At 41.0% G+C, this 14936-nt stretch overlaps 1 protein-coding gene across 3 annotated transcripts in view; it reads left to right on the top strand.

The window, feature by feature from the left end:
• EYA2 (EYA transcriptional coactivator and phosphatase 2) overlaps positions 1 to 14936 on the top strand; it is a 326053-nt gene that overhangs the window by 194919 nt on the left and 116198 nt on the right. For all 3 annotated transcript variants that reach the window (XM_007526717.3, XM_060185905.1, XM_060185898.1), the window contains 2 exons: positions 1527 to 1594; positions 3375 to 3552. In XM_007526717.3, the coding sequence (XP_007526779.1) occupies positions 1527 to 1594; positions 3375 to 3552 (246 nt within the window). The remainder of the gene's footprint in view (positions 1 to 1526; positions 1595 to 3374; positions 3553 to 14936) is intronic.

The raw sequence follows: 14936 nt of genomic DNA, 5'->3' as shown, positions 1-14936 counted from the left end.
CACATTGGCGGGGTCACCTGCCCTGGGAAGTCCAGTTGGCATCATGTTAGCATCTGGTATCTGGTGGCTGAAAAAGAGTTAAGATAGAAAGCAGAGCAAATTGTTGACTAATCATGAACCTAAAGGCAAGAATATTGTGGATGGATATTTGGGGTCTCCATTTTGGAAAAAGCTAGTAGGATTTTTTTTTTTTTATTTTAGACAACCTTCTTGTAATGAAGAATAGGACAGAACACCCAGGTGTGGCCATATACCCAGTTTGTGTTTGCTAGCAACTACTCATCCTTTTGAGGTTCTACAGCTGCAAAAGGACAAACACTGCATGATCCCATTTACATAATGTTCCTAGAGTTATCAAATTCAGACAGAAAGTCAAATGATAGGCTGAGGAGATAGCATAATGGCTATGCAAAAAAAAAAAAACTCATACCTGAGGCACCAAAGGTCCCAGGTTCAATCTTCAGCAACACCATAAGCCAGAGCTGAGCAAAGCTCTGATCTTTCTGTCTCCCTCTCTGTATCTCTCATTAAAATAGAATAAATATTGTTAAAGTAGAATGATGTTTGCAAAAGGAATTGTTTAATCAAGTACAGAGTTTTAGTTCTGAAAGATGAAAATCACTAGGGCTAGATAATGATGATGGCTGTAGCTGAATATGCCCAGTTTCACAAAAAGTCAAACAACGTCACATCAGCTTTTGCATGAAGAGGAATATGCTTGTTTAATTGCTCTTCAAATTCACAATAGAGGCAGGGGGAGTCATTACTTATATCCACCTCTAAAGAAACTGAGATCGTATCCAGGTAGATAGATGTGTACGAGAGGACTAAAAAACCAGGAGCTGGACTTAGAGGCAAGCAAGGAAGGCAGGCATTTAGATCAAGGCCACATCAGACTCCCTCCTGGAACAAAGTATACAAGAGCCTTAACTATTCTTTATTATTCCAAAAGGGCAAAGCCAACAGGAACAGGGTGGGGATTGCATCCCTGTTGCTGTCCTTTTACTTTCCAAGTTCACTTTGGGCACAGTAACAGCTGCCAGAGCACTGCTGGTGAAGCTCAGCAGGATTGTTCAGTCTTGGGTCACCTCCTACCCCCCATGGCCATATCCAGCTGCCCTGTCTTTGGGGGGACTCGACTTCAGTTGTCAAGCAGTGTGAATATACATACTGCCACTGGACTGTACACTTTAAATGGATGAGATGGTCAATTATCTGTTATATACCTCTACCACAGAATTTTAAATAATTCTAGTCATAATATTCGAGTGCCAGAGACTATGTTGTGTGCACTGTCTCATTTATTTCCCACCAGGATCCTTTTGATGAAGGTGTTATTTATTTTTATTCATGAATGGAAAGAACTAAGGCTCATAGAAGCTTGGTAACATGCAAAGTCACAGCTCAAACTGTCAGACCATAAAGATGCCCCCTCACCTTTCTCACTATGTTGCATCCTTCTGCTCCAAACCCATCTCCAAGTGTAAAAGTAAAAACACTCACTTGTACCCTGTTCCTCCTGGCAGGCACAGCAGGAATCTACCAAGGAGCTAATGGACTGGCCAATGCTGCCGGATTTGGAGGTGTGCACCAGGTAGGTGTACCTCCTGCCAGCTTTTTTCTCAATTCTTTCTTCAAAGAATCCCCCTAAGTGATAACACATGGAATGCCTACCCTCACTCACCACCCCCATCAGAAATCCAGTCTCTCATTTCCCAGGTTTAGAGACCACAGGGGTCAGATTGTACAGTCACTACTACATTTCCTAGATGGCATAAGTAACGTCTGCTCCATCTTGAGCTATCCCATCAAAGCCAGTGACTGTTGAATCTGGGTTATATAAATGCTCTTTTGCCAAATTGAGCTTCACAAGGGTGAAAGAACATCTCTTATCTCAATGTCAAGTGCCCAGCTTACAGTAGGTGATCTGTTAATACTTGTTAAATAGAATTAAGCTGATGCTGGAAAGATAGATACCAGCCCATAGATTCTCTTGGTGGTTTTACTTAGAATGTGGATTAAGAATTAACCTACAAAATGTATATGGGAAGTCTTTGTGTTATTTATGCACCTACCCTATAGGTTCAAAATGATTTCAAAGAGTTAGCATGCATCTAGGCTAGTGTTGAAACAAAAGTACCCCAGGCTATAAGGACTTTAAGAATATTAAGCATAATTAAATATGAGTTACAAAATTTAAATGATTTACCCTTGGAGTATATTAAGTTTGTTTCATAGATTTTTGAATTATTTCTAATGGACTAGATAGATATGTAGGTAAAATACCTGTAAATAGAACAATACTTTTAAAAGTCTAATTCTTCACTCTGGGTGTTTGTCCATTTCACAACAGTAGTTTCCCCAAAACACGGAGGTTTTATTTGTTGTTGTTTTTAATGTCACCCTTAGAACTTCTGAATCAGTAAATCTGGGGAGGAGGCCAGGAAGCTAAATTTTCCATGACTTCTTTGAAAAGTTGAGAAGCAGTGGTTTCCATTGCTGATAGGGCAGAATATCAGAATATATTGATGGAAATGGAAAATGGAGTTGGAAAATTAAACTATCTGGTTGGTTTAAGCAAGACTTAAAAAAAAGGATTCACATTCTTAAATTTGATTCCCAGAACACCCTTGTAAAAGATTCCTGGTCCCTAACATTATGTAGGTGTTGCTTTTTTTGTACCTGTCTTGAACCTAAAATGCAGCTTAGTGTTTGGGGTGTATATATATGACCTTCATTACTCATTCATTTTTTTCAGTAATGTATACAGTATTTCTTGAGTGCCCATATTTGCCAGGTACTGTTTCAGACACTAGGGATACAATAGTGACCAAGAACACTTTCAAAGACACCTCCAGTAATGTACCTCAGAATGTGCCTTCTTGTCTCCAGCTGCCACTCTCTGCATCCCTGAGCCCAACAGTGTCTTGTAGAGCCAACGCACAAGACAGACAGGATATTAAAAACCCCTGAGAGCAACTCTCAAAGATCAGCTTCCTTCCCCTGTAGGGAATTTGTTTTGAAATGTGTGTTTTATACCATCCCAGAATTTCCCCAGTAGGCTTCCCTTCCTATCCCCACTCAGAAGCCCCAGTGTAAGCTGCTTTCCCTTCTTTTCCATATTATTTCATTGCCACAACCCAGTTGGTGTCTCCTTTTCCTCCCAAGCATGATACTACTTTTTTTTAAAAAAGTCAGTATTATTATTATTATTATTACCATTATCATTATTATTCCTTGTCCTGAGGTCTGCAAAAATCCTTGCTCTCATAACGCATTTTTCCTAAATGGAAAGAGATTTGGGAAAGGCCACAATTGGAGGTCCACACCCAAACAGACTTTCTCACTCACAACCTCTGTGTCTCTCTTCCCAGGACTATCCTTCTTACTCTGGCTTCCCTCAGAGTCAGTATTCCCAGTATTACAGCTCATCCTACAACCCTCCATATGTCCCGGCCAGCAGCATCTGCCCTTCACCCCTCTCCACGTCCACCTACGTTCTCCAAGAGGCTTCGCACAACATCCCCAACCAGAGTTCTGAGTCACTTGTTGGTATGTATGGTCACTGTCATATGGTCATTCATGGCTGTAGTCTGAGCACTAATGTGAGTGACTGAACATGAGTCCAAATTGTAATGAATAGGCCTCCCAGAGCTAAATTCAATAGTAGATATATTTTGTTGGCTCCTCTAAGGTCTCTCTGTGTGTGTGTATGTCTGTACAACTTTATGTATGTTTTAAAGTCTGAAAATTTCATATAAGAATTCAGATTTCTGCCTTTTACTAAAAGAAGATCCTGTTACACCGAATTCATGGGGTTTTTTTTCATGCTCTTAAGTGACAACAATTCCATGAAGCTGAGTACATGGTTCCATATCTAGTTAGTAGATCTAGTTAGTAGTCCTCAAGCTCATTACCCACATGGCCCATGTAAGCACTGGACTTAGTGAACCCTGGTCCTATAAGAGAGGAAACTAGAGGAAACTAGTATATATTTCCTCTCCACTATCTGCCAAACACGTACCTATATTATATTCTCTAATCTTTCATTTATATACTGATTCAACAAATATTTATTAAGCTCTAGCTATTTGGTAGGACCAGGGAGAAAACCTAGGCTCTCTAGCATGTCAGTTCTGTACACTACCACTATGCTATCTCTCTGACCATCTATTTTTTTTCCAGAATCTGCTTCAATTTTGCTTTTAGGTTTTTTCTTCATTGGAGGGATTAATGGTTTACAATTGACAATAAAATATAGTAGTTCGTACATATGTAACATTTCTCAGTTTCCCACATAACAATCTTCCTGGCCATCTTTATTCCTTTGTTAATGAAACCTACAGATGGTCTGGGGCTTTGCAGAAGGTAAGTTAGCATGATGATATATCATTCAATAAATATTAATGATTGGGGCAGGTATAGTTACCATAATGATTATGCAAACAGACTTTCATGCCTGAGGCTCCAAAGTCCCAAGTTCAGTCTCTTACACCACCATAAGCCAGAGCTGAGCAGTGCTCTGGTTTAAATATATATACATATGAAAAGCAATGGTGACAAATGAAACTTATATAGTGCTATAATTCTGTGGTATTTCAACTTTTGAAATCTTTAGTAAAAAACATACAGTAACAGAGTTCCACCTCTTTTGTACCTGGAACTCTTGGCACAGAATCACTTTTCATCCTTATATTAGTTATCGTTAGTTTGGTGTCAAATGAAGACAAGGTCACCAGGCATTTTTTAAGTCAACCTTTGAGGACTAGAATTTTGATCATTGTGTTCTCATCACAAAGCATTTAATAAATGCTGTCTTGGAAAGGTTTGAATTTTTTTTTTTTTTGCTTTATTTTTTTCTTATACTTGGTAGGACAGGGAAATTGAGAGGGGAAGGGGAAATAGCTAGGCAGAAGGAGAAATACCTGCTTCAGTGCTTGTGAAACTTGCTGTCTGCAGGTGGGGACCAGGTGCTTAAACCCCAAATCTTATGCATGGTGACATGTTCGCTCAACCAAGTGTGTCACTGCCCAACCCCAGAAAGGTGTGAAGTTTAACAAATGTGGTTGGCATAATCACAAATTACCTTTTACCCACCTGCTATTCCTAGTGTAACCTTTCCCAATTGATTTCAGAAAAAAACAAAAATGAAAGTCACCACAATGGCTAAGGAGAAATTAGGGCAGAAAGGAAACTTAAACAGGAAATCTTGAAGTAGATGCTACCCTGTCCATCTAATTCCACATTGAACTGGACTCCAAAGACTTACTCCCCAAGAATGTGGACTATGTGGGAAAGTCATCTTCCCCATCAGGAGTTAACATAAAGGCTCATTGTGTCTCTTTGAAATGTGTCTTTATTGTTTCCTCCTGTTCTTCATCTGTCCCTTGGCTTAAGATTCAACAATAAGTGGTTGAGATAGTTTTTACTGAGTGCCTAACAAGCTCACATAAAATCTAATGGCATAAATAATTGTCAGCTATAACTGAGGTCCCTTGCCTCTTTTCCCCTGTGTCCATTATAAAGAAAGGGCATGTCAACCCGAGTGTGTGTGTGTACATACGCACACACGCACCCATGCGCTCTCTTAAAATTGCCCATAAAAATTCCACTTTTGAAATTATCCAGGATTGCCTTGAGTGGTTGGTTCCAAGCACCAGAGGCTCAAGAAGTTTATGTATTGCCGACAGATCATGCTCCCTCTCATTCTCACTCTTACATTGCCTGGATACAGTATCCTTATCCTCTTATCCACTCAGCACCCGGCCCCCAGGCACCACAGTCTGCACTGACATACATTAACAGTTACATGAAGCCCAAACAATTTGAAAGTGATTGCAGGGAAATTTGCTGATGCAGATGGCAAAATCTGAACATTTGACTTTGCTTAAAAGAAAGGACAAATTGGTTGCCTAAAAACTTCTTTTCCTCCTTTTTTTGGCCTTCAGTCACTGGGGCTCAGTACAAATCCACTGTTTCTGGTGGGATTTTTTTTCTTTCTTTTTTTCTTTCAGTAGGAAAGAGAGAAATTGAGAGGGGAGGTGGAGATAAAGAGAGAGAGAAAGATAGACACCTGCAGACCTGCTTCACAGCTTGTGAGACAACCTCCCCCCCCCCAGCAGATGGGTAGCAGGGGCTTGAACCTGGGTCCTTGCATGGGTTCTAGTGCTTAATACTATGTGCACTTAACCAAATGTGCCACCCTCAGCCTCTCCTTGATTTTTTAAGTGTGATATGAATTCTTTTTTTAACCTTTCTTTTTAAGATTTTATTTATTCATTCATGAAGAATGAAAAGTGGAGAGAGAGAAAAAACCAGATATAATTATGGTACATGTGCTGCCAGGGATTGGACTTAGAACCTCATACTTGAGAGTCCAAAGCTTTATCTACTGCGCCACCTCCCAGACCACATGAATTATCTAAAAAGAAGATGGAGGCTATTTTTTTTAGATCACTTCTGTGAGTCAATAAGAGGAGTTCTTTTTTAATATCTTAAGAAGTTACTTGAGGGGGGCTGGACAGTCACACAGCGGGTTAAGCAGATGTGGTGCAAAGTGCAAGGACCAACATAAGGATCCCAGTTCAAGCCACCGGCTCCCCACCCACAGTGAAGCAGGCCTGCAGGTGTCTTTCTCTCCCCCTCTCTTCTTCCCCTCCCTCTCAATTTCTCTCTGTCCTGTCCAACAACAACAACAGCAATAACAACAACAACAATAACAAGAGCAACAAAAATGGAAAAAATGGCCTCCAAGAGCAGTGGATTCATAGTGCAGGCACTGAGCCCTAGCGATAACCCTGAAAACAAGTTACGTGAAAGTCTTTTCCATATGGCAACAACTAACAAAATTTAACATGCATGTACTATTTAACCCTATTTTCCCGCATCTAATACACTCCTTCATAGGCACAAAGATTTAAGTAAAAAGAATATATATTGCAGAATCGTGAGAAGAAGACTAGAAACAATCAGAATATCCTGAATATCCATTAAGAGCAATGATATTACATAAGTTAGTGTCAAACTGTACAGCTATTAAGAAGAGTAAGGTAAGGGCAGGGGAGATGGCATAATGGTGGTGCAAACAGACTCTCATGCCTGAGGCTCCGAAGTCCCAGGTTCAATCCCCTGCACCACCGTAAGCCAGAGCTGAGCAGTGCTCTGGTATTTCTCTCTCTGTTTCTCTCTCTGCATCTCTCTCAAAAATAAAATAAATAAAATATTAAAAAAGAAGAGTAAGGTAGACATATCTGTGCTAATGTAAATGTCATCGACCTATCATAAGTGAAAAACAAGGTGTACAACTATATATTTAAATATATATATATAGTTTAATGCCCATTTTTAAATAAGAAATTTAGGGAAAGATGTAAAAGCAACTACCAACCATCATTTTCTCTAGAGATGGAGCTAGCGTGAAAGGAAAAGACTAGAGATATCAGTCTATCGACCACTTCCCTGAACAAGAGCAAAATACACATTTTTATTAAGTACAAATGAGACAATTACCAAAACAGACATAGTCTGCAGCACAAGTAAAATCTAATCACATTGAAATCAATTAAAGTCTAACGATATATATTCTCTGAAAACAGTGGAATTAAATTATAAATAAATAACAAAGACTTCTAGAAAATCCAATTATTTGGAATCTGACAGCTTCACCATCTAGTTCTACCAAGCATTTATAAGTATCAGTTCTACATGAATTCTTTCTTTTTCTTTTTTATTGATTTAATAATTGATTGACAAGACCGTAGGATATGAGGGGTATAATTCCACACAATTTTCCCATCAGTTCCACATCCCATCCCCTCCATTGGAAGCTTCCCTAATCTTTATCCCTCTGGGAGTGTGGACCCAGAATCATTATGAGGTGCAGAAGGTGGAAGGTAATGCTTCTGTAATTGCTTCTCAATTGAATGTGGGTGTTGCCTGGTTGTTCCATACCCCCAGCCTGTTTCTATCTTTCCCTAGTCGGGCAGGGCTCTGGAGAGGTGGGGTTCCAGGACACACTGGTGAGGTCGTCTGCCCAGGAAAGTCATGCTGATGTCATGGTAGCATCTAAAACTCGGTGGCTGAAAAGCATTAATGTATAAAGCAGAACAACTTGTTTAACAATCAGGAACCTAAAGGTAAGAATAGAGGAGATGAGATTTGGCATCTCCATTTTGGGAAAAGCTAGGAAGTCTATTTTAGGTCTAATACAAGAGGCCAACGTCTTTACTAATTTTACCTGAACCTGACAGCTAACGTGCATGTGGCCTATGTTATTGTCTGGGGAGATGGTATCAGAGTTGGAAATAGAACTAGAAAACTGGATCAGGGAAGAGAGTAGCTCCCAACTGTGGGAGAAGTATATAAATACCATTAACTGTAAACCCCATTGATCTGATCTTGGAGCCTGTGTAACCTCTGCAACCCTGTGGGTCTAAACTCACATTCCATCGTCATAGCTAGGAACATTCTAGGCTGCACTCATTTCAGGACCTGTCTTCCTTGAGTGGCAGCATATGTTGACCCAGCCTCCCTTTGGAGAGTGAGGCAGTCCCTACCATTGTTGTTCCACATTGAGAGCAAGGTCCTGTAGAGGCTCAAAAGATGGTCCATGATGCTGTTCCTGGTGAAGATTACTTCAGTGCTGGAGAGAAGGATCTCTTAGAGGCCTAGGCCCATCATATTTATGTGGGAATCCCAGGATTCCCTGACTATGGCCCCAGATGATGATAGTTTCAAGTAGAAACTATTTATCTGTTATTTTTGTTTGTTTGTTTGTTTTTTAATTTCTTTATTGGGGAATTAATGTTTTACATTCGACAGCAAATACAATAGTTTGTACATGCATAACATTTTCCAGTTTTCCATATAACAATACAACCCCCACTAGGTCGCCTGTCATCCTTTTTGGACATGTATTCTCCCCACCCACCCACCCCAGAGTCTTTTACTTTGGTGAAATATGCCAATTGCAGTTCAGGTTCTTCAAGTAGAAACTATTTGATCAAGTACTTAATGGTGTCTTTTTTAGGTCTTTCTACTTGCTTGCTGTACTTATTGAGTCACTGCAAACTATTATGCACTTTTAGTTTAAGGTATATATTTCCTCTAACTTATGGATACATGTGAACATATGCCCTATTTCATGGGCCCTGGTATATATCTAGATTCTGTGACATTGTTAGGAAGTGTGCCACCCAAAATGGACTTAAGGAGTCCTATGAACTAGGAAAGGTCTCACCAGAGTAATGGAGCTGAAGGGCTGACATCCCAGGCCTGGCATCTCTGGACACAATCTGAAGTGAAACATTTACACTAATTCTTTTTTTTTTAACTTTTTATTTATAAAAAGGAAACATTGACAAAACCATTGTGTAAGAGGGGTACAACACCACACAATTCCCACCACCAGAACTCCGTATCCCATCCCCTCCCTTGATAGCTTTCCTATTCTTTAACCCTCTGGGAGTATGGAAACAAGGTCATTGTAGGATGCAGAAGGTGGAAGGTCCGGATTCTGTAATTGCTTCCCCATTGAACATGGGTGTTGACATGTCGATCCATACTCCCAGCCTGCCTCTCTCCTTCCCCAGTGGGTGGGGTTCTAGGGAATCGGAGCTCCAGGACACACTGGTGGGATTGTCTGTCCAGGGAAGTCTGGTTGGCATCATGCTAGCATCTGGAACCTGGTGGCTGAAAAGAAAGTTAACATATAAAGCCAAACAAGTTGTTGACTAATTATGAATCTAAAGGCTGGAGTAGTGCAGATGAAGAGTTGGGGGGGGGGGGCCTCCATTCTGTAGATAGCTAGTAGGCATATTTTAGTGATATTCCAAGGGGGCTGTAGCTATACTAGTTTTTGGTTTTTGTTTTTTTGTTTCCCTGAGCCTTAAGTCTGATATGCAGGTGGATCCTAGTTATTGTCTGAGGAAATGATGTCATGGCTGGAAAAAGGACCAGAAAGCTGCATCTGGGAATAGAATAGCTCCCAAATATGGGAAAGGTATTTTTGGCTGTAAACCCCATCGATTTAATCTGATCTGGGTCCCATATTCAGCTTAGGAGCCTATGTGACCTCTGCATCCCTGTAGATCGGACCTCACATTCTGTGGTCATCAGTAGGAACATTCCAAGCTGCTCCAATATAAGGACCCATCTTTCTCAGGTGTAGCATAGAGTATTTTGTCCAGCCTCCCTTCAGAGGATGGAACATTCTCTACTGTTGTTGATTCAAGTTGAGGGCAAGGTCCTATGGGGGTCCACAAAGGGGTCTGTTTTATTGTTCCTGATATAGATGACGAGTAACAATGGAGAGAGGGATTTATTTGAGGTGTAGGCCCATCATGTCTGTTTGGGAATCTCAGGACTCCCCAACTAGGGCCCCCGCTGATGGGGTGGGCTGATAGTGACTCAAGAGTCGTCGTTAAAGTATGCCAGTTTCATGCCCTTATTCAGCTTTTGCAGTCCTCGCTTTGATAAGGATAGCTTGGGAGTGTATAAGGGAAGTTTAATAGGAAATAGGTGAGGAGGGTATCTAAGTCTAAGTAGACACTATTTCATTATGAACTTCATATTGACTCACTGTAGACTATTGTGTATTTTTACTTTCAGGTGTATATTTTGCCCTAATTTATGGATACATGTGAATATATGCTCTATCTCATGGAACCTGGTCTATATCTAGGTTTTGAGACTTTGTTGGGAAGTGAACCACCTGGAATGGAATTAGAGAATCTTATGAAAGGAAAGATCTCACCTGAGTAATGAGGCTGAAGGGTTGACATTCCATGCCTGACATCTCTGGGCACGGTCTGAAGTGAGGTGTACCAAGGTGGTACTCGTTGCGTTGATTAGGTTGGGATCAGCAGATGGAATATCATTTGGTATGAATTGAGAGAAGCATGCAGGAAAGTGAGCCCCACTGTAGAGGTTCCAGGACTGGGTAAATATAGGCTCTATAGAGGAAGTAGGAGGTTCCTGCTGTCTTAAGGTTTAAGAAGGCAATAGATAGTAATTGCTATAATCATATTATTTGGCAACTTGGTTAACTTTGAAAAATTCCTTTGTTAGGATTTGCTGTATCATACACAACATCACCATAATTTATGTCTTTTGATATATAGCTGTGCCACTGGTTGCTTCTGTTCTCCCTGGTCTAAGCTTTTAAGAGAGTCAGCATATCAAAGACTCAGCCTATGATCTGTGCATTAAAAAGTTTGAGACATTCACTCAATTTTTCCCCTCTCATATTAATTAAATAGTGATTTATATGACTACAGATTAAAAGAAGTGTATATAAACACCATTCCCACTACCAAAAGACTGTGTCCCTTCCCACCCCACCCACCCACCCCATGAAGCCGAACATACACCTTCACCCTTAACCCAGGGTTTTTACTTTTGTGCTTTACTCCAAATTCAATCAAATCCTGCTTTGAGTTCCCCAATCTGTTCTTAAAAAAAAATCTTGTATTATGAGACCAACATTGCCCTGATACCAAAACTAAAGGTATTATAAGAAGAGCCAGGTCCATGCTCCCAGATGGATAAAGAATAGTAAAGCTTTCAAGGGAAGGGATGGGATACAGAACTCTGGTAGTGGAAATTGTGTGGAATTGTACCCCTCTAATCCTATGTTCTTGTCAACATTTCTTATTTTATAAATAAATTAATAGCAATAAAAAAGGTGCAGACCAATATCCTTCTTAAACATAGATACAAAATTTCCAAGAAAATTTTGGCAAAACAAATCCAACAATATACTGGGTTGTCACAAAGGTCATGGCACATTTTTACACAGAAAAACATAAAAAATACATAATGACTTCTCCAACAATCCAATATTAATGAAGAATAATACATTGTGACCAAGTGAGGTTTATCCCAAGAATGCAAAGTTGATTTAAAATGTGAAAAATCAATATAATTTGCTACATAAACTAACTAGAAAGAACAAGAGGCGGGTCAGGCAGTAGCACAGCGGGTTAAGCACACATGGTGCAAGATGCAAGGACCAGCATAAGGATCCCGGTTCAAACCCCCAGTTCCCCACCTGCAGGGGAGTCACTTCACAGGCGGTGAAGCAGGTCTGCAGGTGTCTGTCTTTCTCTCCCCTTCTCTACCTTCCCCTCCTCTCTCCATTTCTCTCTGTCCTATCTAACAATGACGACATCAATAACAACAACAATAATAACTACAACAACTATAAAAAACAATGGCAACAAAAGGGAAAATAAATAAATATAAAAAAGAAAGAAAGAAAAAAAGAAAGAAAAGGAAGGAAGAAAGAAAGAGAAAGAAAGGAAGGAAGGAAGAGAGAGAGAGAAAGAAAAAAAGATCATGCCAATAGATATGGGAAAAGGGACCTCAGTGGCCTGGGGCCTCAATGGCCTTTGATATACATTATTGGAATTAACAGAAAAGCTTGTGTCCAGAAGCCAGCAGGGCCTGAGTCTAAAGCACCCATCAGTTGAATTGGGAGAAGGAAAAATTCTTGCCAGAAGCCAGCAGGACCAAGACTCAGGCCTGGGAGGAATTCAAAGGAGAAGGAAAAACCTGTGGCCAGAAGCCAAATAGAGTGATAGCCTAATGGTAGGGAGTTGGCTTAGCAAGCTGGAGCCCCACAAGTCCAAAAACCATGGAAGTCGAGGAGTGACGAATGAAGGGTGCCTACATCTACCCAAGAGCCCTCCAGGCTTTCAGGGTGCCTTGATTCCCCCGCTTAAGTGGGTCTTCTGAGGATGCAACTGCTTCTGATGGAGAGGACACTTGGGAGGGGCCCTATGGCAGAATGCTGCTGGTCACCATAGCCACATTCCAGAGGGACCACAGGAGGCAGAAAAAGCAAGAGTGGCATTCCTGTCTGGAGCACTACATCTCTCTTGTTAAGGACAAGGAACAACCTGAAACTACTAGCCAGGACACCCTCCCTGTACAAAGGGAGGACAGGACATGTGAGACCTTGCATCTGGGGTAGATGTCTGAGTAGAGCCTAGGACAGCTAGTCCCCAAGCCCAGGCAGCTGAGAGAGAGCCAGCAGGGGAGAGATGTCCTTGCTGGTGGAAAAGCCCCCTGGACGGCATTCCAGGACATCACCAGGAACTCCCAGCCCCTAGGAACACTGCTGGATGAGCAGCCACACAATCATGTGATCTTCTACATCCTGTATCAGAGAGAAACCATGTGGCAGAAATCACTGTACATGCAGATGCATGTGGCCCTGGTGGTGCCCCAAGGCCTGGCCATGCTCGCCCTGGATGCCTATCAGCACCCCACCCCCCCGTCCATGAGAGTCCTTAGGGGCAGCGGTGCCCACAGTGAGCCACAGGATAGCAACTCTGCCCTGCACCACCCATCACAACATTCTCATGGAAGTGACGCACTGGATGACTTGTGATTCTGTACATCAGCTGTCAGTGATTTCCGTAAAAAAATGAGGCCCCAAGATGCACTGATGGGCATCTTTGCTGGAGAAGCAGCCACCTGGCCCACTTCACTCTACATTACCAAGTGCTCCCTCTACCAGGGAACCAAGATGGTGGTGAATCAGTGCTACCAGGAGGACATCTTATCCAGCCAGAGCTCACCCCACATGCATGTGGCCCCCAAGATGGCCAGATCATTAGCCCTGCTGGCTCTCCATGCCTCAGAGGGGATCGAGTCCCTGCTAATCTGTAGGGGTAGGGCCACCCCCAGCATGTCCCTGTACAGTTTTAACATGCACATACATTACTCTGTATTAGCAAAATAAATACTCTATATCTCTTAAAAAAAAAAAAAAAAAGACCAAATTAGGAGTAGTAGGGAATTTTCATTATAAAAAAAAAAAAGCATTCTAGGGACTAAATGTTTATGTCATACAGTATCCATGTGTTCAAGTCCTATAATTCAGTGTAGTGGTATTTGGTTCTTGGGAGGTAGTTTTCATGAGAGTGGAACCCTCATTATGGGAATCCCCATTATGTCTTTATCTGAAGAGATGTGAGAGAAATTCTCTCTCCACCATGTGTATTTACAAGAAGACATCCATCAGCAAACCAGGAAGAGAACTCTCACCAGGGATCAAACTGGTCAGCACCTTCAAACAACCAAACTACTCCAAAGATCAGAAACAAGGTGAGAGATCCACTCATCAATTCTATTCAACATTGTGCAAGATCCTAGCCAACGTAATGAGACAAAAATGTAGACATCAGAGAGAGATGAGAAACTGTACTCACATGCCAACAACTGTGCTATAAACAAGTATTTTGCAGTGAAATAACTTGAAAAAAGAATTAAAGAAAAATGTATTCATACTCAAAAAGTAGAATCAGAGTTCATAAAATAACAAGATGATTTGAGCATTTACGTGGAAAATAGGGTGGAATGTACAAAAGGGCTATTAAAACTAAAAAGTAACTTGAGCATGGTTGCAAGGTACTCAATGGACGTGTAAAAATTATAGTTTTGGGAGTCGGGCAGTAGCGCAGTGGGTTAAGCGATGTGGCACAAAGTGCAAGGACCGCTGTAAGGATCCCGGTTCGAGCCACCAGCTCCCCACCTGTAGGGGAGTCGCTTCACAAGCGGTGAAGCAGGTCTGTAGGTGTCTTTCTCTCCCACTCTCTGTCTTCCCCTCCTCTCTCCATTTCTTTCTCTCCTATCCAACAACAATGACAACAACAATAACTACAACAATAAAACAGCAAGGGCAACAAGAGGGAATAAATACATAAATAATAAGAAAATACAAAAAAATTATGGTGTCACCATAAGCAATAGGGTATGTTTTCTGGGAATTGTTGTGCATGTACAAACTATTGTTTTGCTGACAACTGTAAACCATTAATCCCCCAATAAAAAAATTAAAAATAAATTTTTAAAAAGGTAATAAAAAAGAAACAGGATATTTTTAAGTGTCACTTATAAGTGAACCCCAAAATATGAAATACTTGAGGGAT

Source organism: Erinaceus europaeus, chromosome 1, assembly GCF_950295315.1.
Source record: "Erinaceus europaeus chromosome 1, mEriEur2.1, whole genome shotgun sequence".
Classification (NCBI taxonomy): domain Eukaryota; kingdom Metazoa; phylum Chordata; class Mammalia; order Eulipotyphla; family Erinaceidae; genus Erinaceus; species Erinaceus europaeus.
The sequence above is the reverse complement of the archived record's forward strand: the minus strand, read 5'-3'. Positions and strand labels throughout refer to the sequence as shown.